Genomic DNA, 19848 nt, shown 5'->3' with positions numbered 1-19848 from the left:
AATCAAGCCATTTAAGGAACATGTCGTTGATTCAGTAGCGATACTTAACATACCCTGGCATAGCAGATGAAATGCACCACAAATGAAAAAGTCTGCGCTCATGACTAGGCCTTTCATGCATTTCCAAAAGTGGACCTTCTCTCAGTTGACAAACTGATAATGTTAAGCAGGCAACGGTAGCGACGATGACGACTAAAGTGACCCGTTCAGTGGATAAATTAACAAGTAGCAAGTCATCTGTCAAAATTTGTTTTATCTGGTCAACTCGCATTACCAACACCGCATGTGGCGAGGAGATATTGGTTGGCTAATTTTGCTATGAGATATACTAGAACTAAGAAGTCTTCTGACAACGCTACCCAGGGAATTGCACCCAGGAAAATGTTCTGCTATGTGAACATCCTTTAAGGCACCCAGGTTCGCTCACCCAAGCAGGAGATGTGAATCCATTTGCCAATACAAAGGTTTATTTATGCACAAGAACAAAAAGTAATAAAAGTATGAGCAATTAAAAATACAGTCCTTGGTGTGGATGGGCCCGCCAGTGGTAAGGATAGCAATGCGGGAGTAGGAGCATCGGTCTCGTCACCTCACACAGGCACACAAAATTAAGCTAAAGTCGGATAGGAATATAATATTCCTCTTGCTACACATATAAGGCTTACCGCAAAGCGGTGTCCGTCATCCAGCTGCTATGCTAATGTTTCCGAGCACAGCGAGCTTGACGCAGTTTTCCATATGAACTCTTGATTGTTCAAGTCGGTTTGTCCTGACTGTCCATGTTAATTCACATTTTTCACTTTTAAAAGAATACAGGGAAAACAGAAAAGTGCATTGGCTATTCCACAGCCTGTCAGCCACGACTTGAGCTTGAACCAATTCCTGCAAAATCTCTGGTTGTAGACTTTATTTTTCTCCTTGGTGTGCTGGTTGATCATAAAGTCGGGCTTGTTGTATTCCAGCTCCTTAATCCGGATTTTCGCCTTCATTGTCTTTCTTGCAAACTGGTTGATAAAGATCTCACCGAATTCGGGGGAAGCTATATCTCGCTCGTGAAGTTTGTCGTCATCCCGCTGATTTACCGCGCTACACAAACCTTTTTTTTTTAACCTGAAATCTGCTGCTGGGGCGATATTTTCAGCGCCCCAATACCATATAATTCTGAGACACTGATTGCCCAAATATTTATTAATTTGCCCTGGCAACAGTACACGATTGGCTGTTTGGCTGCACTCAGGGCTGTACGCAGGACCCAAAAAAGAGGTCATGAATCAGAACTTGTAGGCGGGTTCGGGGGCATGCTCCACCAGGAATTTTTAAATTCCATTACTTAATGACCATTTTCAGAGTCTTAAGGAGCAAAAACAAAATTACTTTTGAATGGGCTTATTTGTTTTGTTTGTTATCAGAGAACATCACCCTCATCCTAAATGATTTGCAAATGGGTCCCATTGTGAAACTGGAGAATGAATTTCATCAAGTCATGGATTAGGAATAAAAAGGAAATGAACTGTCCTGATACAGAGGGATAATATACCTGTATACAAATGCTGAAAATCAGTGGTATATCCCTTTCATGAATACTGAAACTTATAGTACCTACATTTTGAGGTCTTAAAGGGCCAGCAAGTAAAAAAGACAAAAAAAATCCTTAAAAATAACATATCAATGTAGATGTGTCAAATCTTAAAAAAAGGTGGTGCAGAGCTTTTGAAAATTTGAGGTAAAAATGGGGCATTCTGAGGCTTTTTGAAAGACCATTATGGTGACTCATGAAGTAAGGGCAAGTTACCACAGAAAATTATTATTATTATTATTTTGAAAATTAACCGGATGTTTTATTTTGTTTATTTGTTTCCTGCGCACGACTTCCTGTATAACAAGTTCAACATCCAACATTGTTGATGACATATCAATCGCAAAATGAATGTTGATTCAACCAAAATTAAACTTTGATTCGATGTTTCCTTGCTATCTGAGTAGTACGCTGGGCTGCAATAAAAATATTTCCGCATGAAAATGCATTTATTTCTCACTGTCATCTACCACTTAAACTGCTCTCCACCTACCTTTTTAGCTAGATGTGCTCCTCTTCCAGTTACTGGTGTGACTGACTGACTCACTAAAGCCTCGTTTCCACTGTCAGTACGGTTCGGATCACTTCGTATCGGTACGGGTCGGGTCGCTTTGGGGTCAGCTTGCGTTCTCACTGTACAAAGGGGACCCTCAGGGGTGGGCGGAGTGCGTGCCAAAGCGTCACTACGTTTTGTTTATGTTTGTTTTATGCATTTGGCAGACACTTTTATCCAAAGCGACTAACAGGTAGGCAGGTAGTGTGACGGGGGCCTTGCCTAAGGACCCCTACTGGAGGTAGTATCTTTCATGCAGGGGATTTGAACCCAGGTCACCCACATGAAAGGTGGCAATCTTACACTATCCAGTCCCACTACGTCGATTGCTCCGAAGCTTCTTCACAGAAGCTCACAGAGGCTTGCGGTCCAGTTGAAACCACTCTCTGCCATTTTTGCGGCAATGAGCTGGAAAACTTTTTCGTTTCGCACAGCGCCATCGAGCTCCCGCTGCACAGCCTCCTCACCAACAATGGAGAGCAGGCCTGCACCTCCTCAGCACTCCAGGCTCCTCCCCAAGGGAACCGGTCCTGTGTGCTAGGTACCCCAAGCAGAAGGGTTACAAAAATGGTAACGGGTACCATGGGACCGGTATGCTTTCGTGGTAGTGGAAACATTGAAATAAGCGAACCGTTCTGAACCGACCCGTACCGGACTGCATAGTGGAAACGGGGCTTAACGGTAGCGGTAACAACATCAACGTCCGACTTGTGTGTGGTAGTTACCATAGCGACAGTGCGTGTTGTTGATGACACGCAGCACGAATGCCCAAACTCTCGAGCTACTGTTTTATTAAACAGTCGCGCTACTCTTGGCTCTTTAAGTATAAAATCACTTTACGGTTTTGTGTAATTTATTTTGAGTTTATATACCACAATTAAAAAAAAAACAAATAAAATACAGAGGACACGACCTCGGTGTCCTCAATGGTAGTTACGGCCTTGGCTGCACTGCTGGGGCGCTCTGACCAGCACCCCATGTCAGAACCGATACGAGACTGTCTGGAAATTCACTGGTGAATGAATGTCAGTCGATGGGAAATGTTGTGAATATCATTCATATTGCATGTTGGCATGTGTAAACCGACATCTTCAACTGAATTTGTAAAAATATTTTTTACATATCCCCTCCTCTTATCAGGGAGGGCGGTGCCCCAGTGCCCCCTATGGGCCGGTTGCAACTGGTAGGGAGGCTGATGGGGTGCGGGGGGTGCGGCCGCACGTCGTCCACATCCCAACTGTATCAGTGGGCAGCTGTGGCTTAGTGGTTAGAGTCGGTTGTCCAATAACCGGAAGGTTGGAGGTTCGATTCCCACTCTCACTTGGTGGAACTGATAGCTGGAGGGGTGTCAGTCCACCTCCTTGTCACGGCTAAGGTGCCCTTGAGCAAGGCACCGTACCCTCATGCTCCCCGGCAATCATGCTCCCCGGGCGCTTTCATGGCTGCCCACCGCTCCAGGTTGGCATCTGTCTCTGAGTGTGTGATCCTGTGCGTGTGTGTCAACAGGTGCCAACATGGATGGGTTAAAAGCGGAGGACCAAATCTACCTTCGGGTATAAATAAAGTCACTTAACTTAAGTATCATAGCCAATTGTATCACTTATACCAGATGACGTATGTAGAGCGACAGAAATTCGACGAGCAAATACATCCTTCTTGGCAATGAAATCTTTCAACGCCAAACGTTGCTCTTTTTTAAAAGTAAACTTGCGTTCTAAGCTACTTAAAACACTTTCTAAGGCTGCATCGAACGGTAACGTAGTGTCCGCTGTCATGTTGGATTAACACTCTACAAGCTTCGGTGCCGCGCATAGACGTCGTCATCATCTTGCTGCCCCTCCCCCCCGTTCTGTGATTGGTTCCCTAACTCAGGCAAAAATAAGGGCGGTGGTTTCCAGGCTGCCTTTGCAGTGTGAATGAAATCGCGCGCAAAGCAGCATGGGAATTTCTAGGCTAACAGGGCAGATAGCTCAGGATGATGGGATGCTGCCTGGGGTTGGAAACATCATGGGTTCAATTCCCTCAAATGCTCTGTGGGCTTCCAGGTTTTCTTCCTTAAGGAATAGAATCAACATTCTTTCAAGGATAGAGACCAACAATCAAACTAATGTTTCTGTGAAAGTCTTACAGGGCAGATAGCTCAGGATGATGTGATTCTGCCTGGGGTTGGAATAGTCATGAGTTCAATTCCCTCAAAGTTTCTGTGGAATTCCAAGTTTTGTTCTTTCAGGGATTGAGACCAACAATCAAACTAAGGTTTCTGTGAAATTGTTAAAGGGCAGATAGCTCAGGATGATGTGATTCTGCCTGGGGTTGGAATCATCATGGGTTCAATTCCCTCAAAGTCTCTGTGGACTTCCAAGTTTTGTTCTTTCAGGGATAGAGACCAACAATCAAACTAACGTTTCTGTGAAAATGTTATAGGGCAGATAGGTCAGACTGATAAAACAGTGAGGTGGTGTTTGGGAGAGTGGGGGATCGAATCCCACAGCTGTAAAGTGTGCATAGCATAGGAGGGTAGAGAGCATAGCATAGAGAGAGGAGAAGGAAAGGAAGGAGCCCCTGAGAGTAGAGAAGGACAGAGTAGCAAAGGAAGGGAGAGAAGTGAGAAAGGAAGGGGCCCCTGGGAGTAGAGTAGGAAGAGAGTAGCAAAGAAAGAGGAGAAGGGGCTCCTGAGAGAGTAGCAGAGAAGGAAAGGGGGCCCCTGGGAGCAGAGTAGGAAGAGAGTAGCAAAGAAAGAGGAGAAGGGGCTCCTGAGAGAGTAGCAGAGAAGGAAAGGGGGCCCCTGGAAGTAGAGAAGGACAGAGTAGTAAAGAAAGAGGAGAAGGGGCTCCTGAGAGAGTAGCAGAGAAGGAAAGGGGGCCCCTGGAAGTAGAGAAGGACAGAGTAGCAAAGAAAGAGGAGAGGCTCCTGAGAGAGTAGCAGAGAAAGCCCCTGGGAGTGAGAGAATGAAAGCAGTCTCTTTCTATGCACCTACTGTCTCCATTCCCATACTACTCTGTTGGGGGGGCCCTTCCTTTGCTACTCTGTTCTTCTCTACTCTCTTGGGGGGGCCCTTTCCTTCTTCTCTCTCTGCTACTCTCTCAGAGGCCCCTTCCTTTCCTCTGTCCTTCTCTACTCTCTTGGGGGGGGGGGGGGGGGGGGGGCTTCCTTTGCTACTCTGTTCTTCTCTACTCTCTTGGTGGCCCCCTTTCCTTCTCTCTCTGCTACTCTCTCAGAGGCCCCTTCCTTTCCTCTGTCCTTCTCTACTCTTGGTTGGGGGGGCCCTTCCTTTGCTACTCTGTCCTTCTCTACTCTTGGTTGCCCCCTTTCCTTCTCTCTCTGCTACTCTCTCAGAGGCCCCTTCCTTTCCTACTCTGTCCTTCTCTACTCTCTTGGGGGGGACCTTCCTTTGCTAGTCTGTCCTTCTCTACTCTTGGTTGGGGGGGCCCTTCTCCACTCGTACTCTTCTCATTTTTGTACACTACTCTTTCTCTACTCTCAGTAGCCCCTTCCTTTCTCCTCTTTCTTTGCTACTCTGTCCTTCTCCTCTCTCTATGCTACAGTCTCTACCCTCCTATGCTACACTCTCTACCCTGCTATGCTACACTCTCTACTCTCCTATGCTACACTCTCTACTCTCCTATGCTATGCACCCTTTACAGCTGTTTACAGCTGTGGGATTCGATCCCCCACTCTCCCAAACACCACCTCACTGTTTTATCAGTTTGAGCTATCTGCCCTGTAACACTTTAAAAGAAATGTTAGTTTGATTGTTGGTCTCTAAAGAATGATGATTCGATTCCTTAAGGAATAAAACCTGGAGGCCCACAGAGCATTTAAGGGAATTGAACCCATGATGTTTCCAACCCCAGGCAGAATTCCATCATCCTGAGCTATCTGCCTTTTAACATTTCCACAGAAACGTTAGTTTGATGGTTGGTCTCTATCCCTGAAAGAATGATGATTTGATTCCTTAAGGAATAAAACCTGGAAGCCCACAGAGAATTTAAGGGAATTGAACCAATGATGTTTCCATCTCCAGGCAGCATCCCATCATCCTGAGCTACTCTTTCTGAGCTAACTTGTTGAACTTTAAAAGTCATATGATCATAGTTTCCACGTTCTCAGAGGCTCAAAGCGTTCAGCCAAAAGCCTGAGCTCCACACTGAAAGGTTGAATCCTAAAGTTTCTCTTTTCATTTTGGCTTCATAAATCCCAGCCTGCTCTGAGCTGAACAACCTGCCCTTCCTTTTCTAAAAGCATTCAGCATCCACAGGAGTTGAACCGTCTCCCTCTGCTTCCAGAAGCTGCTCTGTATCTGCCTGAGCCAGCCAATCACAGCTTCAACATCCTTTCTGAGCTGGTTCCATTCTTCTGTTGGGATGCTGAACTGCAGAGTTTATTTGTTTAAGAGCTTTGATCCCTCATCTTAAAAAAACTAAAATTTGCTCAGTAACAGTTTGAGCCATTAAATCAGAGACTGAAACTTTTAAACTTAAAGCTTTTCACTCTTTACTTTGGCCTCTAAAACCTGGAGACATTTAAACTCTTTAAGCAGCTCTCACAGGACTTGAACATATGACCTCTGAGTACCGAAGCAGTTTATTGACCCTCTGAGCTACGCCTCCACGTCTTTGGGCTGCTTTCTTGGCACTTTTTTACCTGAGACCTGATGACTACAGACACTATCTTTCAGATTTCCAACATGTTTCCTGTGAAGCAGCTTTGCTAATCAACTGTCTTTGGTTTGTTAAGGTGCTTGGTATCCAAATAAAGTCTCTGACTTGTTGGTTTCAAAATTTGAAGACTGAGATAAATTGAGTGGAAAAGGCTTGAACTCAGTCCCTCTGCCTTCTCAAGCTGCTCTCTGACAGTAGTTTGGTCTTTCTTGAAGCTTTTGTGTCTTTTTCTTTTAGTTTTGGCCTTTAAAAGAGAACCTGATAAAGACTTGAACTTTGACCCTGAGACTTCCCAAGCTGACCTCTAACAGCTTGGGCTATGTGACCACAAAGCTAAGATGCTTCTAGAGCACAGTTCAGCCTTCAGAATTAAAGCCTTCTGCTAACAGCCTGAGCTGTTGAAGCGAACAAGTAGACTTCTTTCTTTGAGCATTTCACTCTTTCTTTAATTCTTGGTGGCTTTGACAAAATTACAGGAGGACTCTCAATCATAACGACTCTGCCTTTCCTTTCCGAAAATATCTGCACCTTGTGAAGATTTGAACCCGAAAACTCTGCAACACCAAACTTCTTTCTAGCATCCTGAAATATCTGATCTGAGAAACTTTCACTCAGGCGGCTCGGGGGGGGAAGCGGTGCACCGTCAACACCGTGTATGGTGAGGGCGGGGCTCTGCTGACCTCAACTAGGGACGTCGTGAGTCGGTGGGGGGAATACTTCGAGGGCCTCCTCAATCCTACCGACACGCCTTCCGATGAGGAAGCAGAGTTAGGGAGCTCGAACGTGGGGCCTCCCATTTCTGGGGCTGAGGTTGCCGAGGTGGTCAAAAAACTCCTCGGTGGCAAGGCCCCCGGGGGTGGATGAGGTCCGTCCTGAGTTCCTCAAGGCTCTGGATGTTGTAGGGCTGTCTTGGTTGACACGCCTCTGCAGCATCGCGTGAACATCGGGGGCAGTGCCTCTGGACTGGCAGATCGGGGTGGTGGTCCTCCTCTTTAAAAAGGGGGACCGGAGGGTGTGTTCCAACTATAGGGGGATCACACTCCTCAGCCTCCCTGGTAAGGTCTATTCGGATCCGCCGGATAGTCGAATCTCGGATTCAGGAGGTGCAGTGTGGTTTTCGTCCTGGCCGTGGAACAGTGGACCAGCTCTACACCCTCGGCAGGATCCTGGAGGGTGCATGGGAGTTCGCCCAACCGGTCTACATGTGTTTTGTGGACTTGGAGAAGGCGTTGGACCGTGTCCATCGGGGGCTCTTGTGGGGGGTGCTCCGGGAGTATTGAGTGTCTGAGTCCTTGATATGGGCTGTTCGGTCTCTGTATGACCGGTGTCAGAGTTTGGTCCGCATTGCCGGCAGTAAGTCGGACATGTTTCCTGTGAGGGTTGGACTCCGTCAGGGCTGCCCTTTGTCACCGATTTTGTTCATAATTTTAATGGACAGAATTTCTAGGCGCAGCCAGGGCGTTGAGGACGTCCGTTTTGGCGACCTCAGAATCGGGTCTCTGCTTTTTGCGGACGATGCGGTTCTGTTGGCGTCGTCGGGCCGTGACCTTCAGCTCTCACTGGAGCGGTTCGCAGCCGAGTGTGAAGCAGCTGGGATGAGAATCAGCACCTCCAAATCTGAGACCATGGCCCTCAGCTGGAAAAGGGTGGAATGATCTCTCCGGGTTGGGAATGAGATCCTTCCCCAAGTGGAGGAGTTCAAGTATCTCGGGGTCTTGTTCACGAGTGAGGGACGAAGGGAACAAGGAAGACCCAGGACACGTTGGAGAGACTATGTTTTACGGCTGGCCTGGGAATGCCTCGGGGTCCCCCCAGAAGAGCTGGAGGAAGAGGCCGGGGACAGGGACGTCTGGGTATCTCTGCTTAAGCTGGTGCCCCTGCGACCCGATCCCCGGACCAGCGGAAGATAATGGATGGATGGATGGATGGACTTTGAGAGTTAAGCATGAAATTGTTTCAGTCACGACCTTTGACAGCTGACAGCTCCAACAGCCTGAGCAAACACGCTTTCTTAAATCCTGTGTCTGTGTCTGCTGTTGAACTTCAGTTTAATTTCACTCATTTGTTGCAAACATCAGAGAACAAAACAGATACAACAGTGAGTTTAACACGAGTACAATATTTGTAGAGTTAATATGAGCATAGGCAGGTCTGCAGAGCAAATGTACCAAAAATTACGGGAACTGATTCATATGAAACTTTAGCAGCTCCTCTTGAGATCGACCAAACTCATCAATAATAAATCTGTCATATGCTCAGATCCGGAAGGACAGCTCACCTTCTCTGAAGATATTTTTTAATCTGACAGTTCATTTCATGGACAACATCTAAGCAGTATTTATTTACATTCAGTCACTTGTAAATAAAACAAGTCTACGCTATTATCAGATCAAATAGCTTTATATTACGTCTGTTAATGTGATTTTATTTTGAAAGGAACCACCGGAAGTATCAGTCATTTGTAATATCTCTAGCTTTACCTTTTCTGTAGATACCATTTTTGGCCACTAGAGGGCAGAAACGCCCTGCTCACAGTATAAAGACTGAATATGCAGACTGCAGCTGGTTGCCTTCATCATATGAACAAAATGACTTTGTAACAGATTTCACTCCATTTCAGACACAACGGGACAACAATGCTTTCAGTAAAACATTCAAACTGACAAAGTACAACAATCTTTACGAGAAGTTTCATACTTAAAGGTTTTACCAGTTACTGTGCAGGTTTGAAACTGGTCCTGCTATACATCTTTTCATTGTAGTAAGCTCTGCTCCCTCTGACAGAAAGTCTATGCTCTGATCTATCTATCTTCACTGAGAAATGATAAGAAATGTAAGCTGTGGTAAAACTCCAGCATTCATAATCTTAACTAAATATGACAGTGTTGTTAAAATATTAATATGACTGCTCTCTTCCATCATAAAACCTCATTTGACTATGGCCAAATTCCTTGTGATGTACAAATTACTTGGCAATAAAACCTTTTCTGATTCTGATTTTCTGATTCTGACAAAGATTTCCCACGTTTCAATGTTTATACTGACGTTGAGGGTGTAGTTACAGCTTATGACCACCAGAGGGAAGCATAGAGACAGATGCAAAGAGGTTGTCAAGCTAGCAGATATGCAAATTAGATATCACTTCCGGTGAGGACATAAAAATAAAACCCTCCCAAATAATTGTAAGTGCTTTTTTAATCATATATTCATGTGTATAATAACGTACTTTTCTTAAGAAATTTACTATTTTTTGTATATAAGAATATATTCACATATTTGATGTTGGTTGTTTTGTTTTTACTTGGAGTCTTCATTTTGAAGACATGAATCTTGAATCTAATTTTCCTTCCCTGCCTCATGTCCCACACTCCAGATCCGCTCAGATCCACGAGGACAGCTCGCATTCTCCGAAGACATTTTTTCAATCTGACAGTTCAGTTCATGGACAACATCTAAACAGTTACTGTTTGGTCCCTGAGAGAAACGTGATGTTGAGGCACACTCAGCCACCCCAGCAGCAGCACATCTGTCTGTCATGAAGGTGACGTCACTAAACTGAAGAAACGGATGACAAGGGAAAAAACAAACAAAAAAAACAAAACAGGGAAAAGTAGTTAAAACGTAGTCTTGTTTCGGTATAAGAGGTGAATAAGCCCAGTAACAGAAGCATGTACATTTGTTTACATTCACACAAGACACAAAAGGCATCCAATTCTGAGAGACTTTATTTATTCCAAATCTCAATTGCTCTCCTTAGCTGACTCGGCTTTATCCTTCTGTTCCTCAGGGTTAAGGTGCCCCATGAGAGGCGATCAAACAGGCTTTAAACAGAGACAGTGGAAACCATTTGGGTGACCACAACTTCTGTATCCCCATTTAAAAAGGGTAAGTTGTCCCTGGAAAAACCGCAGGGAAGGGTGCTGGCCTTCCCTCTCAGCCCAGTCCTAGTTCCTACTTTTGGCCCCATCATCTCTGATCTGGGTAAGAGGTAAGTTGCACCTTTTAGTTTCGGAATCAAGGAGCAGTGGACATCACTGTACGCAGCATCTGTAACAGCCATTTGAACAAAAAAAAACATTTTAAACACCAGTTAAATGTAAACAGCTCATAATCATAACTTTAAAAAATGTAACAAAACACAGAAACGGACCAACAGTGCCGTCCTACAACTTCCTATCCATGGTCTGCACGCTTTACATCTAGAGAAAAAAAAAACTCATCTTGTTGCTATGATTTTAGGGATGTGTACTTTCTTTTTACAATGAAATAAATGTGCCTAAACACCATAACAAACCTTAGAGATTCAGTCCCTGTCTAAAAATGTAGACTTCCACCACCAAAGTGGCCTTGAGTTGATCCTCACCTTCCTCTGCTTCCACCTCATTATTCACTCCTTCCTGAGTTCACCAAACCGTCAGTTTTCATTTCATCACGTTAGCTGCTGAAGGTGATATTTTCCACCCACACACTGGACCATCCATCCGTACATTTATTGTTTATTATTGGGCTGAGATTTCTCCAGTTTTAGCTTCTTTTCATTGGTTCCCTGCTAAATTCAGAATAGAATTTAACATTGCTGTCCTTGCATATGAAGCTCTTAATGACCGAGCTCCATCATGTCTTAAAGATGTCATAGTTGGATATTTTTCTAACAGAGTTCCTCTTTTTCAGGTCTCCCTGACCTGGTGTCCCCTTTCCTGTCCTCTCAGCCCCCAGCTGCCCTGCGCTCAGGATGGAGAATTGGACTGAAGAGAAGTTTCTGTGCAATTTGTTGGTTTCCTTAGTTAGGAAGTCATTTTAAAAAGTATTCAAATCAAGCAGCCCACTTTTTTTACACCACATACTTCTAATTTTAATACTTGTACTTCAGTGCATTCTTTCTAATTTGCTGAAATGTTTTAGCTAATGTAACATTTGGGGTTATAGATGCAAACACCACATCCCCATTTAAGTTGTTGTAAGTTTTTAATTTTGTATGTACACAATATACAAGGTTTGCACAGAAGTGTAAAAAAAAAATGGTGGAAAACTGAAATAAGACACAAAGGGAATAAAAAAAAGAGACAGTTCACCCCTCTCTATCTCCCACACAAACCAACAGCAGTTTTATCCTTTCAGTCGCACATGGAGGACGCAAAATGATGATAGAGACACGACCTTGAGCTGCGATTATGAGTCAACATGTGACCACCGACTGCTGCTCCCTCAGAAATCAATATATCCGAGCATGAGCTTAAAAATGACAAACAAAAGACAGTAAGAACTGGTGTTCCCTGACAAACTCTGAAACACTGACAGGTTATCAGTTCAGTGAATCGCAGCACTGGGGTGAAGAGGTTTGACCCGAACGCGGCGGGACAGTCCCAGTCGCAGACCCTGACCCGGAGACTTCGCTGCTGAACTCTGGGATGACATCGGACTTTTGCCAATTTGAGCTGAGGAGCAACACAGTTATAATATCAGCCTCACATTCTATTGCAGTGTAATTCAACCAACTCCACAGGAGCATGGTGTCAGAGCTGTTATTCACATATATGTACCTGGTGGGTTCCACTTGGGTATTCTGCCCCCTGCTGGGCTCAGAGAGGCTGCAGACTTTGGTGTGGAAACTGAGCAGGATGAGGCAGGTCTTGTGGGGGCCAATTTAGCTGTTGGGGGGCTTCTCGCTGGCGTGGAAGCTGCTGTGCATGAGAACAAAGAGGTTTTCATAACAATGGCCAAGTGACTCTACAACCGCAGCTGAAACATCTTTGATAGACCTATAAAACATACCTGCTGTCTGTGATTTAGACTTTAATGGCTTTGATGGGTGCTTTTCTTTTTTAGAAGCAGGCGCTGATTTGGTTTTGTCTTTCTTGGTTACTTTCTCATTCTTTTTAGCTTTGCAGGCTTTCTTTACAGTAAATTCCTCATCTTCACTGTCAGCTGGCTCACTGAAATCTTCATCGCTTTCTGAATCTGTGAAGGCATTACCGTTAGTCTCACGACACAAAAGAAAAGAAAAAGCAGTTCCCAGACTCCTAATAAAGCGTCTGATAAATAAATTTCCTAATAAATTTCAAACCTGGTGCCAGTTTGGGCTGATAGTCCTCGTCATCATCATCATCATCATTTTTTCTTTTCACCTCAGCAGCTTTAGAGGAAGACTTCCTCTGTCTTGCAGAAGCAGGTGACCCCTTTTCTGGTGTGATTTCGTCCAAGCCTGATAAAAATAGATTTGAAAATAATAACAAGATTCTAATAGAAGGATTAAATGGTGGACAATATATTGGTATGACTGAAAATAGGAGATTTACCCAGAACTGCACCATCCACACTGCAGTTGGACAGATGCAAAGAGGACGGATCTGTGTTTTCATCAATGGGGATTTCAGCTTTGACATCTGCTGGATAAATGTGATGTCATATTAAGTTAAATTCTATGAAAACACGGGCGCAATATTCACTTTAAAGGGCCATGGCACACCTTTACTGGCGGGAGACTTCTCCTTTAATCCATCTGCGCCATTGAGCAAGGAAAGTGTGATGGCTGCCTCAAGATCTCTGTCAAGCAACTTCTCATCCAGCGGCTTTCTGTGAAAAATCAAGTGGTCACAAGGTTTAAGTCACTCCACCTTTTTTTTTCTTTACTTCTCAGTAAACAGCTTTTAGGTTTCTTTAGGAGCTGATCCATAAACAAACGGTAAGTAAAAAAATAATACAAACTTTAAGTCTCTCTGTGGCCTTAAGTTAGTGATCAGCATCATTTAAATATACTCTACAGGCAAAATATTTCAGAAATGATCTTTTCAACAGTTATGCACTTCTGTTAATCTGCCACATGCAACAGCAAAGTGATGTTTGGAAGCAAACAATCACACGCCTTATGTGTTTCTACCTCAGAGTGCACACAAGTGGCCTAAAATATCAATTTGGCATATGTGTTTGTGAATAAAAACTTTACATATAATGCAGTAAATCTTGTCTGTTGCATGGCCACACTTGCCTGGAGCTGACTTCTGTTACAGCACGCTGACCATCACCCAACTCTTATTTCAGGACATCTATTTCTGCACTGCCCCCTGTGAGCTCATTACAACACATGAGCCTATGTGAGAATGTGTTGCAATGTAAAAGCTGACTCCATGCATCTCTACAGAGTTACTCTTGTGTCTTTATCATACTGAACAGAGTAGGACGGCAGTCTAAAAATAGGTATGAAAGCAAAACTACAGACGCTGCAATAAAAAAAACCCCAAAAAAACTACTTTTTGTGCAAGTAATTTTGTGTGAATACAAAGATCTTGCAATCCAATCCAAAAGTTAGCTTGTCGCTGTTGGTGTAGTTCAATTAGCCACCCATCTCTACTTTGTTGACAGCCATTTGCACATTTCATATATCAAACCTCCAAAACCAGTCTCATTTTCTAATTCATACAAAACTCATTTGGAGTTTTTTCCCCTGTTATGGCTCAGTCTGAGCTGGCATGAGGCTTCACCATTACCTGAACAAACTGGTCTTTTGTACCACCCACCTGCTCTTCTCGCTCTGCGTGGATTGAGAGTTGGTCTCCTCACTGGAGGACTTGCTTGAAGATTTCCTCTGTTCCTGCCTCACATCCTCCCTGGCCTTTTTGCTTGGTGGAGCTTTCACACTGGCAAAGTCCTCATCTGTCATCGAAAGGACAGATAATGGAGGCATCTTTGTTGAGAGAGGGAGCTGGCTTCCCATTATTATGCAACGTATCTGTATATTGAAAGATTCTTGGGCTTTTTGGCAGAAGAGCAATGTCTAACAGCACCCTTGTTTTTTCTTATTCAATAAATGTTTTTTTAGTTGTATTGATTCTGCCCATAGGATGCCAATGCAAATGGTAAATATTCTGTATTTATTTAGTGCTTTTAAAGTTATGTTGACCACTCAAAGTGCTTTTACACTTTAAGCGGCATTCACCCACACACTCACACAGCAGTTCTTAGTCTGTACGTCTATACGTTTTTTTCTTCATCTATCTATCACACACATTCACACACCAGTGGATGAACTGGAAGAAATGTCAGTGTCTTCACCCATTGGCAGATAACCGCTCATCCTCCTGAGCTACAGCCGCCCAAATGCACCAACTGTGCTTTTGTAGAACAAAAAACTTGGTTAATGGCTTAGCAGGACATGTTCACCATATAACCAGAGTTTTCAGAGTCACAAAAGTGGCTCGCCTTTAACCTGGCTAGATCACCGTGGCAACAAAATGTGTCTTCACTCAGACTCAGTGAAAGGAAGCCAGTTTGTCCTGATTCTGCGCCAATGCTTCATCAGCCAACAGTATTTATTACAGAGAATTTTCAAACAACAAAACTGATCAGGCCAAAATCCAAAGTGATTTCAAATACTCCTTATGCGACAAAGCCTGAATGTACTTCTTAAATATTAAGTTTTAGGCCAAAGGTAGCAGGTTTAAAGGGTTTAAAACTAATTTATTGTCCCGCTAATAGGTACAATTTTCTCCAAAATTCCTTTTTTTGCCTTTACCGCATGTCAATTTTGTACAGAAAGATTCAAATTATTCTAAAACCAATAATGAATACTGATCAAACCAATTTCTTTGACAGATTAGTCCTTGTTTTAAAGCTTCAAATATTTCAAAGGTATGACAACAAGAGGTCGAAATGCACTAACTCCTGCTAAAGTTAAGTTGTGGTGCTTGACAATTAGGCAAACTTTGATGATATTTGTGGGTGAGCTCCAAGATTTGTGCCAACTCACCATCTTCAAAGTCCTTGGCTTCACAGTAATTCACAGCCTTCGTCCTCCTGTGTGTGAACGACAAATAACATGTCTACATCAACGGGTTTAAACAATAATCTAAACTTTCTGGGCACATAACTGGCTCAGACAAAAGTGTCTGCTCACCTAGAGGTTCGATCCATAGCTTGAAAAATAAACAAGAGTGGATACCGCTTTTTATTCAGCCACCGATAACGACGGGTTAGCCGCTACATCTGCTCTAATGTCTGCGGTAAAGCAAAAAGGCACGCGCTAACACTTGCTATGACGAGATGCTAACCGAGCTTTACTCGTTAATAGCTTAAAGCTTTACATGCGGTCAAGTGAAGTGTGTCTGTTATAACTGATTAACGAAACAACTAACCGACTCACTACACTTTAGTTATCCGACAGCTAAGCAAAGCTCGTCCTCTGTTTTCAACCAGCCCGCCTGAACTGACGAGAAGTGACGTTCTGTTGACCAATCTGACGAACATCGGAAGCAGATTCGTCCATATTAGTTGATTAAACCAAAACAGCAAACACCTATTTTCTACGATAAAGAAACACAGATACAGACTCACTTTGTGATTTAAAATGGCATTCAATAAATGGCTGTTTTTTCTCCCTTAAAATAAGCACCAAAAAAAGTGTTGAATCTGCTTGTACCGACAGAACTGCGTTCAATTATAAGCTGGATCTCTTTTATTTTTAATATCAGACAATCGTTAGAAGGTGATGTGCGTTGAAACGTATTTATTATTTTATTAATTATTTTAACAAACACTGTAAGACTAACCTCCAAAGTCATGTTCAATGCATACAGACATATTTGTACATTAGAACATAAAATATGTTTTTAAAAAGTACCAAGATTATAACAAAATTCTCACTACAACTCCACAGATGAACACACAATCACTGCAAAACTGTTAGGGATCTTTTTCAAATTCATGCTAAATGTATCCACTTGGCTAAAAAACATAGTTTGCAATGTGCAGGAACCTTTACGTGTATTAGGGTCAGTTATGCAGTCCTGTAAGCATTTTTATCATATGGAGTATGACGTTACCAGTATGAATTCTGGTGGGTGCATTCCACATGGTGATAGTAATGGCAAACACATAATCAAGATTATGCAAACAGATTACTTACAGTAAGTAACTAAATTCAACCCATAAGGCATTTAAAGAATGTGCAATTAACATTTAAATGACCTTCAACAAATTAGGAAAAAGAAAAAAAAGAAAAAAAAGAGCATGTTTTTGCTGAATTAATTTTATTTCACTGGTTCTGAATGCCAAGTGTTTTGTTTTTTTTGTAATGCAAACTAAGCCACTTTTTATTTATACTTAAAACGTTGTGCTAATCATCTTACAAGAGCAAAGATGGGAGCAATGAAAACACAGAATAAGAATGATCTTTAGTGAGTTGTAGAATGCACCTGTATACCTGCAGCTTGTACCTCTATGTTTTTCATGAATATCAATTGATTTGACCGCCTGAAAATTATTTGAATATGCTAAACAGATTTAATATCTTCTGAAAGCACTTATAGATGTTTACAGCGGTACTGTGAAAATATTTTGTGACTATATTGTAGTATGCAGTGCTATAGTTAAAATAATTGATTTTGAAGTAACCCAAGTACTCGGATTATAGATTTCCTTGTAATTCAATGGATTTATGTTCCTACAAAAAGTGCTCTGTAATTTGTGCTCAGGAAAAAACTACATTTCAGAGTGATCAGTCCTGACCCTGTCCCTGTGTACATAAAGAAAAAATTCCATCATCTTACCTACTAATTACCACATGACACAGCAGTTCTCTCAGTATTATTGCATTTCTTTATCCATTAACCTTAAATTGACCACAATTACTAACCTGAGTTGTTCACTCAACAACTTGCCGGGTACCCTGTTGACCAAAATTCCCTGAGATATGTTAAAGAATATACTTGATGAAAACATCCTCTTCAGCCTCACTGATGATCTAACTTTATGACAACTTCACCTAGTAATTCAAGTATCACTAGGATTTTTATGTCAATGCTTAGCTGTGATTATTTATACCAAAATGAAATCACCCTTTGAGACTTAGTTGATTGTTTCAGTAAACATAAGGTGATGACAACATGTGCTTCCTGTAATGAGGAGTAAACATTTCCTTTGGACATTTTGAAATACTGCATGCCTAATAAAGTCCATCAGTTAGTCATTCCACACCAACAGTACCAGGCTGCCAAACCTAAGTTTGCACGAGTTCACATGTGGGTGGATGTAGGGGCGAGACTTAAAGCAATAAACAGCACTGACTTAAAATATGTTTGGAGACATCTTGAAAAAAAAGGTCAAAATATGTTCTTCATACTGTGTTGTGGGGTGTCAAAATATATTTAAGATGCAGAGTACTAGAAATAATGCGCATTCCCACTGTAGGAACCTTTTGCAGTTCCTATAACCTTTTCAGGAATGGGGCTGTTTTTGCCTGCATTCGGACATACAGGAACTAGGGACCACGGCCCTCAGTTCCTATAACCGTTTTAGCTCCTTCTCCGAGGCTGGGTCTTTTCTGGGTTCTATAGGAACACATATGACGTAGGTGTTTGGTGGTTGGTAGCTACGCCCCTTGTCAGATTTCCGCTTCTTCATGTTCCTAATCTGCTCAACGTAAACAGTAGAAAAACGGCTGAAATGTTTACCCATACGACACGGACACACACAACCGATGCGTGTTAAACTTACATGTTGTCTCCTTTGTCTGCGGCACTCTGGAGATTTTAGTGATGCAGTAACTCAGACTATGACCAATGATTCATATATTCATAATAAAATGTATATACATGAGCTGTCCGGGGTGCATCCTGCCTCTCACCCAATAACAGCCGGGATACTGTGACCCTGAACAGGATTAAGCAGCTATTGAGGACGAATGGATTGATGGATTTATGTACTTGTACAAACATCTTACTGGACAGTTTTGCTAACTGGATTGCATATCTTATTTCACTCATCATCATATCATGATTAAATAAATTCTCCATACTGATAAAATATCAATATATCATTGTAGTGTTGCCCAAGAAAGAACATCTCAGTTTTACTTGCAGGACACGGCAGCATTTTTGTCACTTAGTGAGCTCAAAGAAGCAGTCCAGCAGATGGCAGCATAAACCTGATGTTGCAGGGCTTCCGATCAGAGGTCCAGAGTCTGACTGGATGATTGACATGAACCTGACACTACCCCAGCTGCCCAGTCGCCCACACCCACAGCGGAAGCAATCACAGCTCCCTCTGAAGTGTAGTAAAACTGAAATCTCTCCATTTTTACTGCCATTCTAAGAGAGTAGCCACTGTACCAAGGGTTGTCATTTTCCAGTTTGTGTGTGGGTGGCTGTCAGCTGCGGTTTGTCACACTGCGGACCTGGAGGAGACGCTCAGGGATGTGATGGTCCATGTCTTTTGACCCAGACAAGGAAGGAAGACAAGCAGCCGTGAGGCCAAAAGGTCCTGTGGTCACACATTCCTAAACTCCTCCAGCACTGCCTACAGTTGTGACCAAAATATCCCCTCGAGTCATGCAAACACTGCGGTCACAACGTCACGCTTCTATTCACACATATAGATGTTTACATTTTTTTTTGTGACAATGTCACAACAGCTGCAGTAAGGATAGATGACATGTTGACTGCCCGATTAATCAAAACGCTACATTATCTTTTCCTCAAAGTAATTGTGAGATGACAGTTTCCACTATCTAGCACTTCTTAATATATACATTTACTTCTAAATGCATATAAGTTATTTAGATTTATGTTGCTAAGGCGAAAATGGTTATGCCTCCACTCCTCCACTCTACGTTCCGATTTATTTTCATTCAATTTTTACCCTATTTGAGAAATAGTCACTTTTGTTTACCCTTGCCAACAACAGTATATCTCCACAACAATCATGTTGTTTTTAGGCTGTCATTCAGTTTCATGGATGAATCTCTTGATGCCTTAATATTTTATCTTGCATTTCTATTTGCCTAACACCTTATCTTCTAAAATTCTTCTTTATAGTGATCAAGCCAGAGGAATTTATTAGAAGTGAACTGTAGCCCATCAATGTGTACTTTCTCTTAAGACATACACCAATAAACTGTCCTGTTTTAATAGTTACTGGTGAAACACCTGAGTATAATCATTCTGTAGTTTGTAATTTGTTATCCTGAAAACTATTCAATCAAATTTTAAACAGATGTTTTGATTAATTTGGTGGTCATGGTTCAGGTCTTTGCCTTTCAATCAGAGGGCAGGACATTTGATTCCCCG

At 42.6% G+C, this 19848-nt stretch overlaps 1 protein-coding gene across 3 annotated transcripts; it reads right to left on the bottom strand.

Annotated features, from left to right (window-relative positions):
- Positions 1–11793: 11793 nt before the first annotated feature.
- rad51ap1 (RAD51 associated protein 1) lies at positions 11794–15958 on the bottom strand. Of its 3 annotated transcripts, none has more exons than XM_075472496.1 (9): positions 15681–15958; positions 15534–15580; positions 14305–14440; positions 13257–13363; positions 13087–13176; positions 12855–12992; positions 12563–12748; positions 12331–12471; positions 11794–12225 (listed from the first exon to the last, which is right to left on the bottom strand). In XM_075472496.1, the coding sequence occupies exons 1-9, from the start codon at positions 15695–15697 to the stop codon at positions 12098–12100; spliced, it is 990 nt and encodes a 329-aa protein (XP_075328611.1). In that variant the 5' UTR covers positions 15698–15958; the 3' UTR covers positions 11794–12097. The 3 variants fall into 3 exon arrangements, with proteins under 3 accessions (XP_075328611.1, XP_075328613.1, XP_075328612.1); XM_075472498.1 differs by having other exon boundaries at positions 12331–12468; XM_075472497.1 differs by having other exon boundaries at positions 13087–13173.
- Between the last annotated feature and the right edge of the window lie 3890 nt (positions 15959–19848).

This window comes from Odontesthes bonariensis, chromosome 8 (genome assembly GCF_027942865.1).
Source record: "Odontesthes bonariensis isolate fOdoBon6 chromosome 8, fOdoBon6.hap1, whole genome shotgun sequence".
NCBI lineage: Eukaryota > Metazoa > Chordata > Actinopteri > Atheriniformes > Atherinopsidae > Odontesthes > Odontesthes bonariensis.
The sequence above is the reverse complement of the archived record's forward strand: the minus strand, read 5'-3'. Positions and strand labels throughout refer to the sequence as shown.